A 21,968-nucleotide genomic window follows, 5' to 3' on the forward strand; every position below is an offset into this window, starting at 1 on the left:
CTCTATGGAAGGCGCCCTGAACAAATAGCAACCTCTCCTGAGTTGGGCTGGTTTGGATGGGTCATGTACTGTATTCTGTGTGTCCATCTCCATGGAGATAAATCATATAGGGCTGTTGGGAGAAAGCACTTGTAATCCTGAAAGAACATTTAGAGATTATTATTCTCTCTCTCTCCTGTCACCAAGGACATATATGTATTTTAGAAGGGAAGTCATGCATTGAGACAATCCAAGTTGATATCCTGAAAGGAGTAACAAATGAAAAAAAAATTCATTACATTCTTACAATGTGGCAGGTAGGTGGTACAATGGACAGAGTACCAGGGCTGCAGTCAGGAAGACTCAAATCTGACTTCAGACATTTTCTAGCTGTGTGACCCTGGGCAGGTCACTTTACACTATTTGCCTCAGTTTCCTCATCAGTTAAAAAAAACAGGAGAAAGAAATGGCAAAACACTCCAGTATCTTTGCTAAGAAAACCCCAAATGGGGCACCAAGAGTCAGACAGGACTAAAATAACTCACAACAAATGTGCTAAGCCCTGGGGATATGAATATGTTGGCGAGGCAGTTTTTCTTTGCCCTCTAAGAACTTACTGCCTAATTTGAAGTAGCTAGGTAGCAAAGTGGATAGGTTTAGAGGCAGGAAGAGCTGACCTCTGGGCAAATCACGGAAACAGTTTTGCCTCAGTTTCCCCATTTATAAAATGGGAATAAAAATGACACCTCTTGTTGTCAGGATCAAATGAGATAATAATCAAAAAGCACATAGAAGGGGCACATAATAGTAGCTACTATTAGCAGTCATTCAAGAGGATTACCTAGTAAAGGGGAGTTCAAAGAAAGAAGAAATATGCCTTCCCATAAAGTGGCCTTTTTCTGTGAAAAAGATATGAAAGAGCATGGACCAAAAATGAGAAGGCATGGTGGCCATGAGCACTGGTACATGACTGAAGATTCACTGAACAAGGTCATTCTTATTGGAATGCATGCTCCTTACAGGCAAGGATTGCTTTAGTTTTGTCTTTCTATATCCTCAAGACCTGATACAGTCCTTGGCATAATGTGTGTGGATTGAATGATTGCCAACAGCACTCTATTATTCTTTAATCTAGACTTGGGCTCAATCTCCTTGGGATTCCCTAGAGAATTTGCATTTATCTAACAAATTAATCTAGTACTCTTTCTTCTACCCTCTCCACATCTAACTCTGGATTGCACTAACAGTATGATTAGAAATTCTCTAAAGTCCTGAAACTGTCTCACTCTGGAGTACCCATCCATCATGTTGGTCCCCTTTACCCACTAGTGATTTCCTTCCTGCAGACTACATTTTGGGGACAGGTCCAGTCCCTTCTCTTCCTGGCTGTTTCTGACTCTGGGGCCATGGCTCCCCAACTCTCCACCCAGACTTTATCAGCTCCCTTTTATATATGGTTTTGGGCAAGAAATATCTTTTTTCCTCATGCAGGAATATATTACACGTGTGAAAAGAAATAAAAGCTTCCTACCTGTCTTCCTTTTCCTCCCTCCCCCACCTCCCAATGTCCATTCATTTGCCAAGTTACCTTTAGAAGGGTGGTCTTGGTTGGATCCAGTTTAGAGTTGCACTCCACCTGTGAAACACAGAAGGATAGAGTTATCTTTGCTTTCCTAGAGACTTCACTCCTACAGCCACAGCTTTAAAAAAAGAAAATCTAAATTCATGTCCTCAGTTTCTTTCCAAACATACTGGGTGGGACAACAGGGCCAGGGCTAGAGTTGAGAGGATGTGGTTCAAATTTGCCCTTGGATGTTTCCTGACTGTGTGACCCCAGGCAAATCACTAACCCCAATTGCCTAGCCTTTACTGCTCTTCTGCCTTAAAATCAATACTTAGTATTGATTCTTAGACAGAAAGGAGGGGTTAAAAAATTTAATATATATGGCAAATTATTTCCCACTTCTGGGCTTCATACCTAAAATGAAGTGAACTAAGTAGAATCCCCTTCATCTCTAAAATTCTACAGAATTATCAACTTGAGAATTAGAAAGGATAATTTTTCACTTTTTTATTTGGGTATGTATTTGGGTTTTATAAGATTATTCTCTTACAAAAATGAATAATATGGAAATATGTTTTGCATGATAATATCTGTATAATAATGGAGAATGAATTGCTTGTCAGCTCCAGGAAGGGGAGACAATTTGGATCACAAAACTTATGTGGAAATGTAGTGGCAAAAATATTAAAAACTGAAAAAAAAGATTGGAAAGAATGTTAGAAACGCCTAGGTCAAATCCTACCCCCACCCGATGTTGGGGACTCTTCTATAAGAATCCCTACAAATTGTTATATAGTCTCTCTATAAACAGCTTAAGTGACAGGGAGATCACTTTCCAGAGCAGACCATAAGGCTTCCACATACCTACTTATGATGAAATTTCCATTTGTAGAGGCAAAATCTACCTTCCTTATAACGTTTATCTACCAGTTTTGGTTCTGCACTCTGAAACCACACAAAAACAAACCTACTTCTTTTTCCTTTTTCTCAATGATACCCATTTCACAGACTTTCTGAATTGGAAGAGATCCAAGAGTCACCTGAAAAGGTTATTTCCCCCCTTCAACATCCCTAACAAATGGTTGGCCAGACTCATATCCCATCTAATTTTTGCTTTTAGTCCTCTAGGCTAAACATTCCTTCCAACATTTACAGTTCTTCAGCTGTTCCAAATGGTACCTATTATTCTGAGTGTCTGCCTCTGGAAGTGATCCAATCTGTCAGTGTTGTTCCTAAAACAGAGGATCCTGAACTCCACATGATACACTTCACCATCATCTGAGCAGTTCAGACGCTTTCCACCTCTCATTCTAGCCACCACCTTTTTGTTAATAAAATCTGAGATCACAATGGCTTTTGTAGTAGCTGCAAAAGGTCAAAAGTCATTTATTAAGTCCCTTATTATGTGCCAAGCACTAGGGATACAAAGACAGAGAAGAATCAATTCCTATTCTCAGGGAGATTGGAGGGTTTTTTAGCAAAAACAACCCATCTTTGCCCCCAACTTCAATCTTTCCCATGAAAATGGAAGGATCCAGGACTAGCTCAACAACCTTCAATTCTGTCCCTGGCCACATACTACTTAGACAATCTTCTCTTTAAATTTGTTTTTCCACCCAACCTACCTACTCCCCACATCAGAATCCTAGTAGAGTCTGAGAAATTGAACCCCACCTACTGGGCATCCTTCATAATCACCATTTTCTCAATTGACCTGGCAAAAGGGTCAAGCCTCCCTGGCTCTGGCTGTGCCACCCAAAAGTTCAGCAAGCCACTAGGAGGCCCAAGATGCAAAGTGGCAAATGCACTCAAAAAAACCAACTGATAAAAAGCAGCCAGGAAGATGCAGAGGAAAGAGACAAAGGGCCCTGTTGCCAGGCAACAGAAGCCTTGAGAGGAAGGGCCATCCCTGTCAAACAGGGCAGTAAACAAAGATGCCAGCTGGTTTTCTGAGTTAAGGCTGAGATGACATTTAGGTGAAGTCACTCAGAAGCCTGGTGGGGGTGGCATGAGGGAGCGGGTATCAGGGGCAGACTGGATGAGCAGTCCCAGATGGATAGCTAAAAGGAACGAGACTACTTTAATAGCCAAACTCAAGATTTTGGCTCTTTATCCAACCACCCTGGATAGGGGGTAGCTGGCAGAGTTCTGTGGCTTTAATGACTGCCAAAAGATGACACATACTGTGGGACCCGCCTTGGAGCAATTAAAAAATAACCAAACCTCCAAAACAACCTTGGAAAGGAGCAGAGGACCCTGGGCAGAGCTACCTAGAAGAAGGGCAGAATTTGCTCTCTCCTAGAGATTGGCCAAACCCCAACTATCAATGAATATTTTATTCATCAAATGCAGGAGAAGAGTAAGAGAACCTGGCAGGAGCCCAAGATTCCGAGTCAGAGGACCCAAGTTCAAACCTCAGCTCTGCCACTTCATGTAACACAGAATCTCAGACCTGGAATTATGACAACAAAGTGGGCATGCTAGGCTTTAACCTCCAAAGGGGGAAGAACCTATGACCTAAATTATTTAACACCAGTATGTTATTTCCCTGGCTGTCCCCCAATGTTTAGAATGCTCACTCCCTCCTCTCTTTGCCTGCTGGCTTCAAGTCCCAGCTAAAATCCCACCTGCTATAGGAAGCCTTTTCTAATTCCCCTTAAAGCTAGCCCCTTCCCTTGGCTGATTCTCTCCATTTATCTACTATAGTATATCTTGTTGATACGTAGTTGTTTGCATGTTGTCTCCCCAGCTAGGATATTAGCTCAAAATTGTTATTGCATGTAATTAGGAAAATAAAATCTTAGAAAAGAGAAGTTAACTCCTTGAGGTCAGGAGAGACTGTTTTGGCTTTCTTTGAATCCTTAGGGTTTAGCCCAGTGCCTGATGCACTAAATAAATACTTGTTGGCTTGACTGGTACATCGTAGATCTTTTAAAAATTCTTATTGAACAACTCTCGGGGTTCCTTCAACCATTCTTTATTTGGGGCCCATTCCCCTTTCACCAGGGCATGAGCACATCATACTCTCATTTTTCATATTCTGACTCTGGGCCTCCATTTTCTCATCTCTAAAAACAAGGAAGATGAATTCAGTGAACTCTAGAATCTATGATCTTGCAGGGTTCCCCAAAGTTGGTCATTAAAATTCTAGCCCTTTATCAGAGAGGGGAAGAAGGAGAGGCTTTTTTGCTCCTTGGAGCTTTTGTAAGCAATCTGAGCTATATTATATGTTATTCACAGAATCTCTGCTATAAAGGGTCACAGAGACCAGCCCTCTTATTGTGTTGCCCCTTCTTAGAGAGACAGCTTCCTCGACAGCAGGCATCCCAGCCGGCCCCTACGTAAAACACCTTCAGTGACATCCACCACACGCTCTCCGGAGCTGGCCAATTCTGCATGGGGCTGTTCCAATCACTAGAGAGTATTTCCTCATGCTGGGTCCAAATCTGCCTCCCTAAAACTCCCACCCACAATGCAAAAGCAAACAGAATGGGGAGAATAATTTACATTTTAACCACAATTATGTAATGGAAAACAAGATTTAAAAAACCTCAATGCAATGATCTATGTGATTTCAGAGGATGGCTGGCAAAGCACATATGCTGCCTCTTGGCAGAGAAGTAGGTGGTGGACTACATGAGTAGACTGAGGCATACTCCAGCATTTATGGACAATGTGTCGATTTGTTAACTTATTCCTTTGTTACAAGGGAAAGAGGAGACTGTCACTAGGACACATGACAAGAGTGACTTTTTAAAAGAACCATACTTTTTGTCTTATATCAATTCTGTGAGACAGAAAAGCAGTAAGAGATAGGCATTGAGGGTTAAATGACTTGCCCAGGGTCACACACGGCTAGGAATGTCTGAGGTCACATTTGGACCCAAGACCTCTTAGCTCTAGGTCTGGGACTCTATCCACTGAAATGGGTACTTTTTTTTTTAAAGCATCAATAAAATAGTCTTTCAAATAATCCTATTTTTCCCTCAGGAATCAAACAGATTAAATCTACTCTTCAAATACAAATTCAAATATACCCTCTAAGTAGTATTTTTCCCCTTTAGATTAAGCAACCTTTGTTTCTTGCACTCCCCTCCTCACTGTGCAAGATTTCTAATTCCTTCGCTCTCTTGTCTAACCTCTCTAGGCTTATCCATGCCCAGGCTCTACCGGAACTCATCACAATACTCCAGGAGTGGTCTAATAAGGGCAAAGGCCAATGGGATTCTCACCTCCCTCTTTACAGACACTGTCTCTCTCTCTCTGGTCTAGGGCTTATAAAAGGAAAGAGGAAAAAATACTTAAGAGGACAATATGAAGTGGCTTAGTTAATTTTTTTTAAATAGTGGCACATTACACCTACTCCTTCTTCATCTTCCAGATCTTTCCAACACTCCAGATGCTAACACTCTTACTTTATAGTAGTGCTGTAATTACAGAAAACTGAGTATTACATACCACAGCATCCACCGCAGGTGAATTGTCTCCAACCACTAACAATGCAGGGCACCTAGGTATGATCGGAGAGAAGGAAATAAAGTCAGTCTGAAGGGCCAGCAGTAAGAAACACCAGACTCCTCTCCTTGTATATTCTATTTCTCCTTACAAGCCGACCTCATTTCCTCTTTACCACCATTCCTTCAAATGCTTATTGTTCTCTTTTTCTCTTCACCCTCTTCTGCCCGTCAAAATCTACTCCTAGAAAAAGTACATTTAGCAATCTTTTACATTTTACCATGAATATAAGGTTCAGTGGACTTTAGCAGGAACATCTTCATTTTGAGTTTTCTAATAATGGAATATGAGGTTTTGTCTTAAGAGAAAGTGAATCTACTAGGTCTATAACCTAGAGATCAAAGAAAGATAAAAACAAAAAACTCAAAAGAGATTTTTTAAATGTATAAAATATATGTATTGTATATGTATATATATATACACATATATATATAATTTCTACAAAAAATATTTATAGCAGCTCTTTCTCTTTGTGGTGGCAAACAACTGGAAAATGAAGGGATGCCTTTCATTTGGTGAATGGTGGAATAAGCTGTGGTCTACAATTGTGATGGAATACTATTGTGCTGAAAATGAATGATGAGCAAGATGGGAAGATTTATATGAATTGATGCAGAGAGTACAATGAGCAGAACCAGGAGAACACTGTACACAATAACAGCAATATTCTAACAGTGATCAACTCTGACAGGCTCAGCTATTCTAATCAATACAATCCAAGTCAACTTCTGAAGGACTCGTGATGAAAAATACTATCGATCTCAGAGAGAACAGATGCAGTCTGAATGCAGATCAAATCATACTTATGCTTCCTTTGTTTTTTCTTTTCTTTCTTTCTTGTCTGTTCTTTTTTGCAATATAACCAATGTAGTAATATGCTTTATATGACTGTATGTGTATAATCTACTATTTCAAAGTGCTTACCTTCCTTATCAAGGAAAGGGAAGGGGGGGGAGAGAGAGAATTATAGAACTCAAAAATTATGAAAAATAAATGTTAAAAAAAAGAGGAAGTAGATTTAACATATTCAAATCTGGAAGCAGGGTCTTCTGGGCAACCCCATAAAAATATACCAAGTAGGCAACTAAGTTTAAGTTCAGCCCACTACCTATGTGTACAGAAGGAATTAATACTGCCCTGGTGGGCACTGTTCTGTTCTCCTCGATTAGGATTAGCTTCAGAAAAAGCCAGCTTTATCCTATACCATCTTGGCAGGTTGGACTTTGGGTTATATATGAAACTACATAGTTCATTCTCCATCTATCTGACTTGATTTGTTGGGGAGCTACTGTTTCAGGGACTGGTCCTAGAAAAAGGGAAAACCCAGCAAAAAAGGGACTCAAGATACCCATCAAAGAAAGCTGTATGATTGTGGCTGCCATGATATTTGGCCAAGTCATTACATCTGCACACTGGGAAGAAAACTAGATCATAAGTCGGAAGATCTAATAATGCTAACACTAAGCTTCTCTATTCAGCTATCATTTTTGGCTTCAAAGTTTACAAAGTGCTCTGCAAATGTTATTTCATTTTATCCTCATAATAACCCTATGAGGCAGGTGCTATTAATATCCCCATTTTACAGATGAAGAAACTGAGCCCCAGGGTCACACAGCTAATAAGTGTTGTGAGGCAGGATCTGAACTTGGACCTTCCCGACTCTGTGTTCAGTGTCCTAACCTTTGTATCACCTAAAAAGTTCTGTCACTTTCTGTTATGACCCCGAGGGGATGATTTCCCTCCTCGGGGCTACTTTTCTCAATAATAAAATGGACAGAACAGAAAATTTATGTATAAAGAGGTTTACAATGTCATTTTGAAAGGGAGATCAGGAATTCTGGGCAAGGCTCAGTCTGCAAACAGACATAAGAAAGATAGCCACTTACTGTAGAGTAACAGCATTGGTTCCTGGGAGAGGACGCTCAATTTCTAGATCCCGGCGACTGTGGAAATAAGCCAAAGTAATTAATAGATGCTGCCTCCCTGGGGCAGAAAAAAGATCAATGGCATCAAGGACCTGGGAGCCAACATCCTCCTCCCTCACCTTTTAGGATGACCCACCCTACTCAATATGCCACACACGAATCAACTTGGGGGTCAGGGGGTACCAGATCCCAGAGCCTTCTTGGCTCCACTAAACTATGTGGAAACATGTCTGGGGAAAGTCAAAGGTTGCCAAGAGACCAAAGGTATGGATGCTTCCTAGGAAAGCAAGAAGAATTATTTCCTAGCTGCTTCACTCAACCTTTTTTGAGGAGCAAATACTTCCCATCCTTAAAGCTGTGATAGCTTTGGATGAAGGGTAGGAGCAAAAATTAAAGATGATATTGGTTGTGAAGTTCTATCTATACAGAATGAGGAGAGGGAGGCTGATGCCCATGATGCTCGTCCCTTTCCTACTGCAAAGCCAACTTAGACCAAAAGGGTGGGGATAAGGAAGTAATGACCATTTTGAACATCTGATAAGCAAATTTCAGGTCATAGGCTTCAATGTCCCCAAAGGGCGAGACTAAGAAGATATCTAAGGTCTTTTCCCAGCTCTAAAATTCTCTGTTCTAAAAAGTGCCTTCTGAATCTGACATTTATTCATAACATTCTAAGATCCCTACTATCTCTAACTTTCTAGGTTCAAAGGTCCTTTTCAACATTGAGTCTGTTCTGAGATGGCTCTTAGTGCTAAATAATATCCTATACCCAAAGGGTCCTTCTAATTCTAACACTGTAAATCCTAACATTTTATATTCACAGGCATCTCCCTTCTCCAACATTCCAGAGTCTAACATTCAATGTCCTGTTTATTAGGTCTTTTCCATCTCAACGGTAAATTCTCAGGTCTTTTAGCTCCACCAGGGTAGGATCTAACATTTTATATTCAATCTCTTTGAGCTCCCACATTCTAGGTTCTAACCTCTCCTGTTCATATTTCTCTTGAAGCTTTAAAATTTTAGGTTCTAACATTCTCTTCCAGCTCCACTATTCAAAGTTTAAGATTCTAGGACCATTGGTCTTTCTTTTCTGGATCAAACATTCTAGGTTCTAATATTTTGTATTTACACCTCTCTTCCAGTTCCAATATTCCAGATTCTAACCTTCTCTGTCTAAAGTAGGACACACTTAACAGGGAGTCTTACAGCTTCAACCTTGTAGGTTCTACCATGTTATATTCATAGGTCTCTTCTAATTCAGTCTCTTCTAGCTCTTAATATTCCATGGCTCAAAGATTTACCATTAAATCTACTTACTCCAGGGTATGAAAAGCAAGTATTTTCTAAGGCCTTTTATATCCTACTTTGCCTTGGGCACACTGCAAATACTGAATAAATCTGTCCGATGAATAAGAGATCAATCCCAACAACAAGAACAGGTAGATATAATCCTATATATTTAGAGCTGTTTGGAACCTCAAGGCACATCAGGTACTACTACCTTTTTATTTTCTAATGAGAAAACTGAAGACCAATGAGAGGAAATGACTTAGTCCAGATCACAAAGTCAGTTTACCTGTTGTAGGAATTAATGAAGAGATGGAGATTGCTTGGGTTCATGTCATTGATGATATGATGGCGGTAGGTATGTACCACCTCTATGTTGTTCTGCATTTCTTCCTGTAATTAAGAGAAGGGAATGAGTGAAAAGAAAAATAGTGGAGTTCTTCTTCTAACAGGCAATACCAACAGGAAAAATGGGAATGGAAAGCCACAATCAAGTTTGGCGCAGATAGGAAAAGGTGCCACGGCAGAGTTTGCCTGAGATTTTAAAATGGTGGTCAAAGTGGAATGGGTGCTAGATTTGAAGTCAGAATCCCTGGAAAAGTCACTGTGCCTCTAAGTGTTGGCTTCCTTATCTGTAAAATGGGTATAACAATATCCTTAACAATGACTTCCCTAGTGGAATCTGGGGAAGAAAGCATTTTGTAAACATTAAGGGACTATGTTGGAGCTGGAAGAGACTTTGGGCACCATCCAGTCCAAATTCCAGGCCCAGAAAAGGAAAGTGATACAAACAATTATAGACAGATTCAGGGATAGCCTTCAGAGCTCTTGGTCCCTGGTTCAGTCCTCTTTCCATTGTACTCAACTCTGCCTTCCTGCTTGAAAGCCAACAGCACCACTGGAGCATGACGCTTTTAAGTAACCGAGTAGGGGGCAGGGGAGGAGCATTCCAATCCACGCTAAGATTAACCCCAAACTGGCACAAACCCAGTTTCTCCCTTGTTTTTTCTTGTTGATGTTGGGATTGGGCCATTCACTGGTCAAACAACAGCTCAGAAGAGCATCCCTTTGGATTGGGGGGCCCCTAGGGATATCCGGGCATGGGGTTGGAAGTATTATACTTAATCAGGAACATCCAGGGCTAGAGAAGGGGAAGGCAGAGACACTCATCATACTGAGCTAGTGCTGTTGTCAAAATAGAATCTGGGATTACTTAAGAAGGGAAAAAAGGTCAAACAACTACAAAAACCACTAGAAGAATTAGCCTGTGAGTAATCCTCTGGCTATTTTAGATTGAAACCAAGTGGCAGAAATTGGTAGCCAAGGAGCAAGCTGTCCTACCTCATGTATGCAGGGACCTCTCGGCTCATAGAGTTTGGATAAATGGGCTCATATTATGATTGACAGCCAACAACAAGGCTTCATAACCTGAGATACATCTGCAAGACTTTGCCAACAATCAAAGCTTCCCCACAACAGAATGGGCTGGCTCAGAAAAGTAGTGAGGTCCCTGTCAATGGAGATTCTGAAAGAGAATCTGGATGACCACTAAAATCATGTGGGATGTGTAGCCTGGTGAGAAACAAGATCACTTGTCAAGCATGTGGTCAAGGGATGACTGATTAGGCAGAGATGACTTCTGAGGTCCCTTCCAAATAAAATTTTATGGTTCTTCTTCAAAGAAATGTATGCTTTCAGGTAGAAGTTTTCTAGATCTCTGAAAATCCAAATTCTATGAACCCTAAAAGAGGCTTCTATTCCCCTAGTCAATCAAAAATTAAGAGATGAGTTGCTTTCAATGAGATATAAATACAGCTACCAATGTTGGTACTCAAGAAGGGGGGAGAAAAGGGATTCTCCCTCTTCACCCTCAAAATATAAAACCTGAGTGATGTGAGAATTTATTTTCACATACTGTATTAATTCTATATTAGGGAGAATTTCTGAATCAGGTTTTGGGTCTGGCTCCGTCCAGTCTATACATTTTTGCATTCTCTTAGGAATGTAGTCCTTTCACAGATTCTGGTTAAAAGGAAGGTTTTGTAATGGTTCTTTTCTGGCATACATGACCTGTCTACCTGTGGAGGGGAGGAAGAGAGGATAGCTTGATGGATTCACCTCTTAATTCACTATCCACCAATTAGAAATATCTTGGGATATTCAAGAGAAGGGCTGAATAACAAGTTCCTCAGAATTATTTATTAAGCTGCCTGACCCAGCTTCCAGGTCCCTGGTTGTTCAAACGGGCCATGGAGGTCTCTGTCTCTTTTATCAGTTATAATGCTGGCCTAACAAATAAACAGATATGATCAATAAACTTAAATTCTTACCCAAAAATTCAATCTAGAGATAATTGTAATCCTAACAGCAAGGTCTCAATAACCAGCTAAAATTCTAAACTATCACTTTACTGACAAAATAATTTGCTAATCAGTATTAAAACTCATACCTTCTATCTTAAAATAGATACTAAGCATTGGTTCCAAAGCAAAAAGTATCTATAAGTGCTAAGCAACTGAGATTAAGAAATTTGCTTGGGGTCACAGAGCTAAGAAGTGTCTGAGGCCATTATTTGAATCCAGGAACTCTCTTCTGCAGGGTCTGGCTCTCCATCACTATGGACATGGGGATCCACAGGAATGGAATAGCGCACATAATGTATGCACAGTTTCTTTCGGGCTATTGATAGGGGATTTTTTTGGTTCTCTCTTTAAAAAAATCATTATCTAAGAAGTAGCTCTCTGGGAGGACTGAAGAGGGACATAGTGGGGAAATCTAGGTGTCTAAAAAGATATCAATAAAGATCTACATAAAAAACAAACAAAAATAGGTGTGAGAAGGCTGACACTTACACTTGAAAGTCACACCTATGAGCCAGCATCTGTAGAAATATAGCTTACTCCTGGGGTGGTTACCCTCCTGAAGTCTACTTGGGGCATAATCATACTTCTTGGATATAAGGGAGAGATGAACATTCTCCTTGGACCCCAAAGGACCTGGGCTGGAGTCACACTTTCTCTGCATGTGGCTGCTGGGTTCTGAGAGGTGTGATTTGTCCTCTGGCAGATGTGGACCTGGAGATCAGGGTTGGGGTTGGGTCCTACTATTTTAAGATTTGACCAAATGACTCACCTTCCCAAACAGATGAGACACCACCATATCAGGAAGAGCCTGGGTCCACCCAGAGATCTAAATGGGATAAATCAAATCAAAAACAACAAAATGACAAGAAAGCCAAGTCACTGGACTGTTTGAACCCTCTGACTCAGTGATCATGAAGGTCATAAAGGGTTGTTTTTGGCAAAACAGTCATAACACTCTCTATGGCAGAAAAAAACTGGAAATAAAGGGGAAGACCTATTGAGGGGGAAATAACCTCACAGTTTGTAGAATGTGAATGTGATAGAATGCTCTCATTCTGTTTTTTTAAAAAACAATGACTAAAAGGAATTCTGGGCAACATATATGAATGGATAGACAATGACAAAAGAAACCAAGAGAATTAATTGTACACAATGGTTAACATAAACAAAAACAACGCCAAAAAAGCTGCTAAACTCAAACTAACAACAATGCACAATCTCGATCCCCTCCCCTTGGTAGTGGTGGGCAACTATAAGTATAATATGTTGTTTAACCTATTGCATGTGGCCATTTGTCAGTTGGGTTTTACCTAACTTTTTTCTTTATTACAAAAGAGGACTGATTCTAAAGTGGAAGGAGTGGTTACTGGGAAATGGTGTTGTGTAAAAAGAAGTTGAAATAAAACTTTTTTAAAAGGGGAGAAAGGATGTATTAGAAACTCAAGAGGAAACTTAAACCAAGTGGCTGTAACCCAAGACCACTATCAAAATAATGATATGTACTAAGATTCTTAGCTTTTCTCTCAAACCTCTTGAGGGATTCAAGTCCCTGATCTTATCTAATCTAGAGTTTTGGAGTTGTCACTTTAGGCATTATTTAGTCCAACTCCCTTTTTCATTTTATTTATTATTTTATTTATTTATTTAAACACTTAATAAATTAGTATTTATTTAAACATTTATTTTCTGTCTTAGTATTGATTCTAAGACAGAAGAGGGGCAAAAGTTAGACAATCAAGGTTAAGTGACTTGGCCAGGATCACACAGCTATCTGAATTAGAGAGAGAAGTCTCTGAGGGGCTATGAAGCATCCCCAAACTAATTAAGTTGCAGGGTTCTTTCCGCTACACAATACTGGACTGGAATTTAAATCAGCCTGACCCACTGTGAAAGGTCAGGTTGACGGGGGTCCACAGTCACAGTGATGTAATTCCCGAGGCCATCCTATTCAATCCCTTCCTGAACACCAACCAACTCTCCAATATTCCCAAGTCATTCTACTTCCAGCCCCTGCACTGTGTGCATGAGTGGGGAGAGGGAGAGCACGGATGAACTCAGGGTCGCAGTCGTGTTAAGCCTTCGCCTGTGAGATGACTTCACTGCCTTCATGTCACTTGATAGCCACCCCAAATTTGGCAAAAACACATTTTCAAAATGAAAAATCAGAACTCCTCCCAGACTGAAAGGCTGTGCTTGTATATCCCATTTCATCTGGAACAATTTATTCTCTCCTTGGCAAAGATGAGAGATCCTTCCAAAAAAATATTTTTTTTAAACCAATAAATGTCTAGCTAAGAGTTGCACGGGTCAGTGCCGGCCCAGAGGGCCCCTTGTTGCCTCGGGAAGGGGCCAGTCTCATAGATCGATGCTGTCTGAGGCTATTCCCACCCACATTTTCAGAGAGCTCCCAGCTCAGGGGCGGCACAGGCCAAGGAAAATGCTTTTTTGCAGGAATAAAACAGAGCTCGAGGCGCTGCTTCCTATCAGGGTAGAATGCAGCTCCCCGCCTGCAGATCCCCTTACAGAAAATACACCCACGTTTCCAAAGCCATGTTTCTTTACCTTGGTCGCTGCCCAGTCCATCCACCCTTCAGCGCAAGGGTTCACATTGATGAGGACAAGTCCTTCCACCATCTCTGGGTGGTTTAGCTACAATGGAAGGCAATCTAGTCAGTCAAGCAGAATCATTGATTTATAGCTGGAAGAGACACACATTTAAAGGCTAAAAGACCCAAATTTCGAATCCCTGCTCTGTTAACTATGGTTACTGCCTGTATAACATTGAAGTCACCTCTCTAGACCTATTTTCTCATCTGAAAAAAATCAGGATAGTTTATCTGATCTTTTTCTTCTATTTATGAATTATTTTTTATTTCTATTTATAAATCATAAATTTATATTTATAAATTATAAATATGCCATATTTATAATTATCATTACAAAATATAAATTATAAACCCTTCTATTTATAAAGCCTACAATCTCATTTACCATACAGTCACCAAGGCTAGGTATTACTTTCCCTTTTCATTACATTCTATTTATTGCCTAGCCAAACAATGGCAGAACGTTAGAGCTGGAAGGCAATCTCAGTGGCCATCCGAACCACCTCATACCCCAAATGAACCCTCACTCAATCACAGCTAGCCAGCTTTAGTTTGAAGATGTCCAAATGAGGGGGCATTCACAGCCTCCCATGGAAGCCTAAAAGCAGACTCTTGGCAGCTTCCACCTGTTACTGCTCCTGAATAGGAATGCTAAGAAGAGATCCTAGATATAGACTGTTCATCTTTCTTCTTTTCTACTTTAGCCTATAAACTCAACCCCCACAAAAAACAGTCATTTAGCTCAATATGGAGCCCACAGACCTGCTCTTACTGGACTCAAATTCTTTTCAAATGTAAGTACTGGAAATTGAGCAGGGAACCCAGAAATTTTGCTTGCCAAAGCTTGGCTTTGGCAAGCAAAATTTCTGGGTTCCCTGCTCAATTGCATTTCATTTCTGGGTTCCCTGCTCAAATGCATTTCATCTTTAAACAAGATTCAGTTGTTACAGAAAAAAAAGTCACCCCGCCCACTGGAAGTGGGGCATGACAGGATAACAGTCTAGCTGTGGTCTAATGTCACTGAATGAGCTCAAATTCTTCAGAGAGGCCAGGAGACTTACAGCAAACCGAGTTAAGACGTAGGCTCCAGCTCCAGTTCCCATTCCAATCACGCTTTTCAGTCTGGGGGAAGGAAAAAAGTGCCCCCCAAGAGAGTGAGAACACCAACTGTTAAATGGGACTCAGAAACCCACCCATAATCAAAGCCCCGTTTCTGCTCCAGTTACCTGCCCCCTTCTGATGAGGTCAGATTTATTTCGAGTTGACAGCTAGCTCAACAGCCACAATGACGTGCTATCAAAATAGCAAAACCCTCTCCTCGCCCCCCAAACAAACCACTGCTTTGTAGCCAGACGGGGGAGCATGACCTCTCCATCGTGACGGCTTCCTGCATGCCCTTCTTTCCCTGCCTCCCAAGTCTCTAAAAGCCAGTCTCTGATATTTACTGGAATGACTATCACAACATAGCATCTGCCCATTCGGGAAACTTGGACTTTGCCCTTGCCAGCTTTCCTATCTTTTTTTTCCCTTTTTTAAGAAAGGATTGTGACAGAAACTTGGCATATTCAAAGTCATTGCCAATGAGAAAAAGGAACACGGCACTCAGATATGCAGGATAGGGAAGCAGGAAAAAAATAGATGCAGAGACAGCTCTTCCTGCACAGCATTTCTTTAGGATGTAAAATAACAGGAGAGGAGAAAAGTAAATTAGGAGGGCAGAAACACCAAGGGATTTCCACTCAAAGGGCAAATATGCAGAAGGTCCTGGGTGAAGGTTGTACATCAGAGAGAGTTCCTTTAAGTCTTTTCTGTTCTTCTAGTCTATCTGTTTTGTAACGGCTTCATATCCATTCCTATTGAGTCTTGAATCAGGTCTTTCGATATTTTTTTTTTTTTTTTTGCTTTGCCCTCCTCCCTTTCTACTCCTCTTGCCCTGGCAGGTCGCAATGCCTAACGCAAAGCAGGCACTTCATTTTGGTTAATTGACTGGACACCTCCTACTTTCTATATCCTCCACTCCTATGCTCTGAGGTGGCTGGCCCCAAAGGAACTTACCCAAACTGTTGGAGAATTCCAGGAATCATTTCAGCCAGCTGATCCATAGAGGGATACATGTACCTGTGGAAAGAATTAGCGTGCGTGCTCTAATCACAAAGCCCAGGCACCCAGATTCACCCCACTTGGACTCAGTTTTCTCACTCATAAAATTAAAGTCTCCTATACCTCTAAGTCTTTGATCCTGATCTTAATTATCTGCAAGCAGAACCAGAAGAAATGAAGAAATCAAAGCCTTTCCTCCAAAGCTAGCATCCATCAGAGTGGACCTTGGCCATATAGAGTCTGGGATATAAGTCTTAGCTCCGCTAATGAAGTTTTCCCTTATATTCTACAAAATTCATCGCTCTATCAATTGTGTTCTTGCCTTTTGGAGTTAAGTAGTTCTTTGGATGGGATAGGACTTTTATTATATGTTAATTTAATTAAAACCTAGAGGTTAATGTAAAAGCTAAAAAGACAAAAAAAAATCTTAGGCTGTGGCATGTCTAGAATAGTGGCTCTCAAAACTTTTTTGGGCTTAGAACACATTTATATTCTTAAAATTGAGGATCTCTCTGAAGAGTTTTTGTTTTATGTGTATTACTTCTATACATACCATACTAGAAATTAAAACAGCGTTATCATAGAATTATCATGAAAACAGTTACTAGTGGGGCAGCTAGGTAGCTTTGTGGATAAAGAGCCTGACTTCAAATCTGACCTCAGGCAGTTTCTAGCTGTGACACCCTGGGCAAGTCACTTAACTCAAATTGCCTGGCCCTTGCTGCTCTTCTGCCTTGGTAATCAGTAATGATTCTAAGACAGAAGATGAGGGTTTAAGGGGGGGAAAAAGTTACTTTCAAGGATTCCTAGGAATTCAAGAATCAAATTTTAAGACCCACTGGTCTACAGAAAAAGAGTTCTGCTAGCCACCTTGGTCACAAATATTGGTGTGCTATATTTAGCAGGATGAGAAAATTAGTCAGCTCCAAACACCACAGAATGATGAACTGAGGGAAGAATTATTTAAATCATTGAAGTTCCCTTATTTGGTAAGAAGATTAGATTTGTTCTACTTAATCCCCAAAGGCAAGAACAGAACTGATAGAGCAATGAATTTTGTAGAATAGAAGGGAAAACTTCTTGACAATTAAAACTACCCAAGAAAAGAACAGGCTGGATACCACAGAAGGGATGTCCTACTTAGGCTTAGAAGCTGGGCTAAATGACATCTGAGGTCTTCTCCACCTCTACAGTTCTACAACTACAATTTTCTAACCAATATGACTGTGGTCACCTGTAAATCTGCCTCTGAGTTATGACCTTGGTAAGGCAGAGCAAATATTTTTATTCCCATTTATAGATGGGGAAACTGAAGATCAGAGATGATAAGGGACTAGTCTGATGTTACAAGACTAGTAAGTACATGAACTGGAATTCAAATAAGGTCTTCTGACCAAATCTCATATGAGAATATGAGAAAGATCTCCATACCAAGGAAAGGTATTATTATTATTATTATTATCCCTTATAGATGAAGATTGAAACTCAAGAGCAAAAAGTGATTTGCCCAAGATAATGAAGCCATGTCTCAATATCCCTGATTCTCAGATTATGAAAAAAATGTATTCTTTAAAATAGCACCAAAGAAGGAACCCCAGAATTCCATGAGACAGCAATATGGCCCCCCAAACTTTCAAAGAAGTCTTCTGAGTTGAAAAGCCACTGAAATGGGCAATCCAAATGGTTCTATCATCCCAAAGGTGGATTTACTGACCACTCATTACTTTAACAGCTGTTTAATAATTAACTAAGCCATTGCTTTTTGAATAGGCTTTTCATTTCACTTACTTGGCCAGTGAGGGTCCCTCCCTCTCTATCTCTTTAGGAGTAAAGGAATAAATGCCCATTTTTAATAATATCGGAAACTCATTTTTAATTCCTAAGTTTAACTAAGCTCCTCCCACCCTACCAATATTACTTTTTGATCATTTAATTAGAAAGAGGCTGGAAAAAGAAGGGCCTTCCTTCCAAGAGATCAGTCTCAAAAAGTGGAGAGCTTCCCCAACGACCTGCCTGGCAGACTGAAAAACTGAAAAGGTGTTATGAGCCTGTGGCAGGGAAAGATCATGCTGTTTCAAGCCCCAAGGATTTTGTTTATAATTAAACCACAGGAGGGAAACACTCAGTGTGGTAGAATGGAAAGCCCACTCTATTAAAAAGAATCTCTTTGTGCCAAAAGGGTCAGGAAACGGGTTCTGATCCTAGCCCTGCCACTAATGAACTAGCCTTATGGCATTTAGACAAGTCAGTTTCCCTTCTCTGGGCTGCAATCTCCTTATACAAATTCAAAAAGTTTTTCTAAGTGTATACTATGTGCCAGACACCATTAGGTGTTGGGATACAGGCACCAAACATCCCTGTCCTCAAGGAACTTTTATTCTATTTCCAGAAGAAGATGAGACAAATACCCAAATCTGAAAATACAAAATGTATTCAAAAGAAAAAGAAATCTCAAGGAAGAGGGATGCAAAAAAACCAAAAAAATAAAAAAAACAAGGGAATCAGAGAAGCCCCCAAGGAGTAGAAAACTTATGGTTGAGTCTGGAAGGGCCTTTAGGAATCATTTAACATGAAATTGGGGGGATGAACACAGGGAAATCCTCTTGGCATCTTTTCCAGCTCTGGCAATCCAAGAGGGCTGAGATGAGGAGCCCTCTTTGAGCCTACTGGAAGCAGCTGCTAGTAGCATCCTTTCTCACCACTTCCTCTCTAGGCACCCCACATCACACAGACCATGAATTGTCAGAAGGGGAACCTAAGAAACAGCCATTAATACAGTCACCTGCCCTTAATGGAAGGGCAGTCCTGGTTCTAACCAATAAATTCTGTACCTTGGACATTACTACACTATTTGGGTCTCAACAACTTTTTTGTATATAAATTCTGTGTGTTTATGGCTTAAAAAAGGACTCCTCCAGCTCTAAGCTCATCAATCTAACCCTAGCATTTTACAAATGATGGTAATAATAGCTAACATTTATAATAGTGTGCTCATTACATAGCAGGCACTGTGCTAAGTGCTTTGCAATGATTATCTCACTTGATATTCCTAATAACCCTGGAGGGAGATGCTATTTTTCTCTCCCCATTTTACATCTACGGAAACTGAGGCTGAAGTCAAGTGATTTATCTAGAGTCACTCTGCTAGTAAGTATCTGAGGTTACATTTGAACTCAGGTCTTCCCAAAACCAGGTGCAGCACTCTAATCATCTCTGAACCACCAAAGTGTCCCAAATGAGAAAAAAGAAACAGAAATCCAAAGATGACTTTAATCTCTCTCTTTTCAAACTCATTCCCTTAATTTCTCCCCCTCTTCTTTCTTTACCCTACATCTAACACAGTACACATTGGAAAGGATCTGAAGTTAAGAGAATATGAGTCCCCAAGGCAATTAGGTGGTTTGATGGATTCAAAGTCAGGCCTAAAGATGGGGGAGATTCCAAGTTCAAATATGGTCTCAAGACACTTCTTGGCTATGTGACCCTAGGAACATCACTCAACCTCCATTGCCCAGCCCTTGAACTAATACATGTTAATGGTTTTGAGAGAGAGAGAGAGAGAGAGAGAGAGAGAATGAATGTGAACTCTAGGCGTGGCCATTTGACTTGGAAAGATTCTTTGCTCTCTCTTGGCCTCAGTTTCCCTATTAAGCAAACCAAAGGATTGCAATGGAAAGATCAGCCAATGTCATTTTAATCTCAAAATATATGACCCTAAGACTTAACATATTTCCAAATCTTACTCAGGCCATTCTCTCAATCCCCTCACATTAACTGAAGAAATTACAAATCTGGAATCAAAGAATGTCCATCCTTCAACCACTTACCCCACCGGAAAGGATGCTGCTCCATCCTGCTGCCCAGGGGCATCCACGTGGCAGACAGCAAAATGCTGAGTGATCTCCTGCATGTCCTCTGAATTGAAGAGAGGGTTGTAACAGGTTTTGTCTGTAGGATGGAAAGAGAAAAGGGGAGGAGAGATCAAATGAATTTATGTTATCAGAGGGGTGCTTTTCTTCTTGTTCACACTGAGTAAAATGAGTCTATGAGATATACACATATTCCCTTTTTATTCATTCCCCCACCTATAATCTATAACAACTGAATCACAGAAATCAAAGTCAAGGGGAAAGAAGGTCTTAGAAATAATCCAATCCAGGCCCTACTTGAATCATTTTACAAAATCTCTAGAACTGGGAACATGCACACCCTCTTAGCACATAGTAGGTGCTTCTAAAATGTCCATTTTATGCATTCCTAATGGCTTTATTTGAAGGGAATTCACCACCTGAAAGCAGTTTGTTCAAATGCTGGACAATTCCAATTATTAGGAAATCCTTTCTTGAATTCAGCCAAAATCTGCCTTCAAAATTCTAAAGCTTTCAACTAACCATACCCAGTCTGCACCCTCAAGTCAATATCTAATCCCTCTTCCAAATGGCATCACTAAGATATTAAGTAGGATTTTACTACTGATATTCTCTCATTTAGTCCTCACAACTCAGGAAGTAAATATTCCATTTACAGATGGGGAAACCGTGGCTGAGAGAAATTATAAGGGACTTGCTGGGGTCATACAGCGAGTATCTAATACGGGACTTGAGTCCTCCAACCCCAGGATCCTATCTATTGCCCCCTGGTATTGGAAGGCCAAGACCCTCCATGTTTCTTCATCTTCCAGTTCAGCAGGCAACAGGTTTGGAAACTATGCTCAAATCCCACCTGGGGCACTTATCCAAGGGGCAAATCCTATCTGTCACAGTTAGTTCAAATCTGGCCTCAGACACTTCCTAGCTGGGTGATGCCCCCTGAGCAAGTCATTCAAACCCCCATTGTCTAGCCCTACCACTCTTCTGCCTTGGAGCCAATGAACAGTATTGATTCTAAGAATCAAGAAGGAAAAGGTTTAAAATATAAAAAGAAGTCATGTTAGGCAGAAGGAAGCTCAAGCAGATGGAAAGGCTTTGAAGATGGCCCCAAGAACAGACTGTGCTTCTATGTTTGGAGATTCAGCCTCAGTGAGAAGAAGTCCACTCATCAGAAGGACAGCCATCTGAGAATGATGTATTTTTTTTTTAATTTTCTCTCCAACCACACTAAAGCTCAAGAGGGTTGTGGTCCAAAATGGTGTAAAGAGAACCCATACCAAAGAAATCGCTAATCCCAGAAGTATGATAATTCACTTAATGAGAATATTCCATTTCCCACTGCCAGGTTCTGGCATACAAGGCCTTCACAAATTACTTTTCTAACATCTATATCTTACTACCTTTCTCACATACCGATTGTTTCCCCAACTCCTTCCTGCCCCCTTGACCTCTCCTTCCCATCATTCCCATAAATCTACGCCTTTTGAAAGCTTAACAATCCTAAAAAATAAGTGCCACCCCTTCCTTGAAGCCTTTCCTGATTCTCTAACCCAAGAGACCACCCAACTCTAGCTTCCAAGGGTTCCAGGAAGAGATATCTTGAGCTCTGTGAGCTTGGAGAGGGAAAAAATCACATCTTTATTAACACTTCCTTTAAATATTTTTTTTAAACATCATTCTGAGCAGAGGGTCTAGCTTTACCAGACTGGGCTCCATGGCACAAAATGGGTAGTAAGAACCCCCACTGTAACCAGAAATTA

The 21,968-nt window shown here is 40.6% G+C and overlaps 1 protein-coding gene across 1 annotated transcript in view; it reads right to left on the minus strand.

Annotated features, from left to right (window-relative positions):
- NDRG1 (N-myc downstream regulated 1) overlaps nt 1-21,968 on the minus strand; it is a 79,367-nt gene that overhangs the window by 10,224 nt on the left and 47,175 nt on the right. The window contains exons 5-13 of the mRNA XM_044669241.1: nt 20,167-20,287; nt 16,295-16,357; nt 15,301-15,361; nt 14,196-14,282; nt 12,403-12,459; nt 9,560-9,663; nt 7,945-8,001; nt 6,002-6,053; nt 1,568-1,615 (exon numbers count right to left, since the gene is read on the minus strand). Of these exons, the coding sequence (XP_044525176.1) occupies nt 1,568-1,615; nt 6,002-6,053; nt 7,945-8,001; nt 9,560-9,663; nt 12,403-12,459; nt 14,196-14,282; nt 15,301-15,361; nt 16,295-16,357; nt 20,167-20,287 (650 nt within the window). The remainder of the gene's footprint in view (nt 1-1,567; nt 1,616-6,001; nt 6,054-7,944; nt 8,002-9,559; nt 9,664-12,402; nt 12,460-14,195; nt 14,283-15,300; nt 15,362-16,294; nt 16,358-20,166; nt 20,288-21,968) is intronic.

The sequence above is a fragment of the Gracilinanus agilis genome, chromosome 1 (assembly GCF_016433145.1).
Source record: "Gracilinanus agilis isolate LMUSP501 chromosome 1, AgileGrace, whole genome shotgun sequence".
NCBI lineage: Eukaryota > Metazoa > Chordata > Mammalia > Didelphimorphia > Didelphidae > Gracilinanus > Gracilinanus agilis.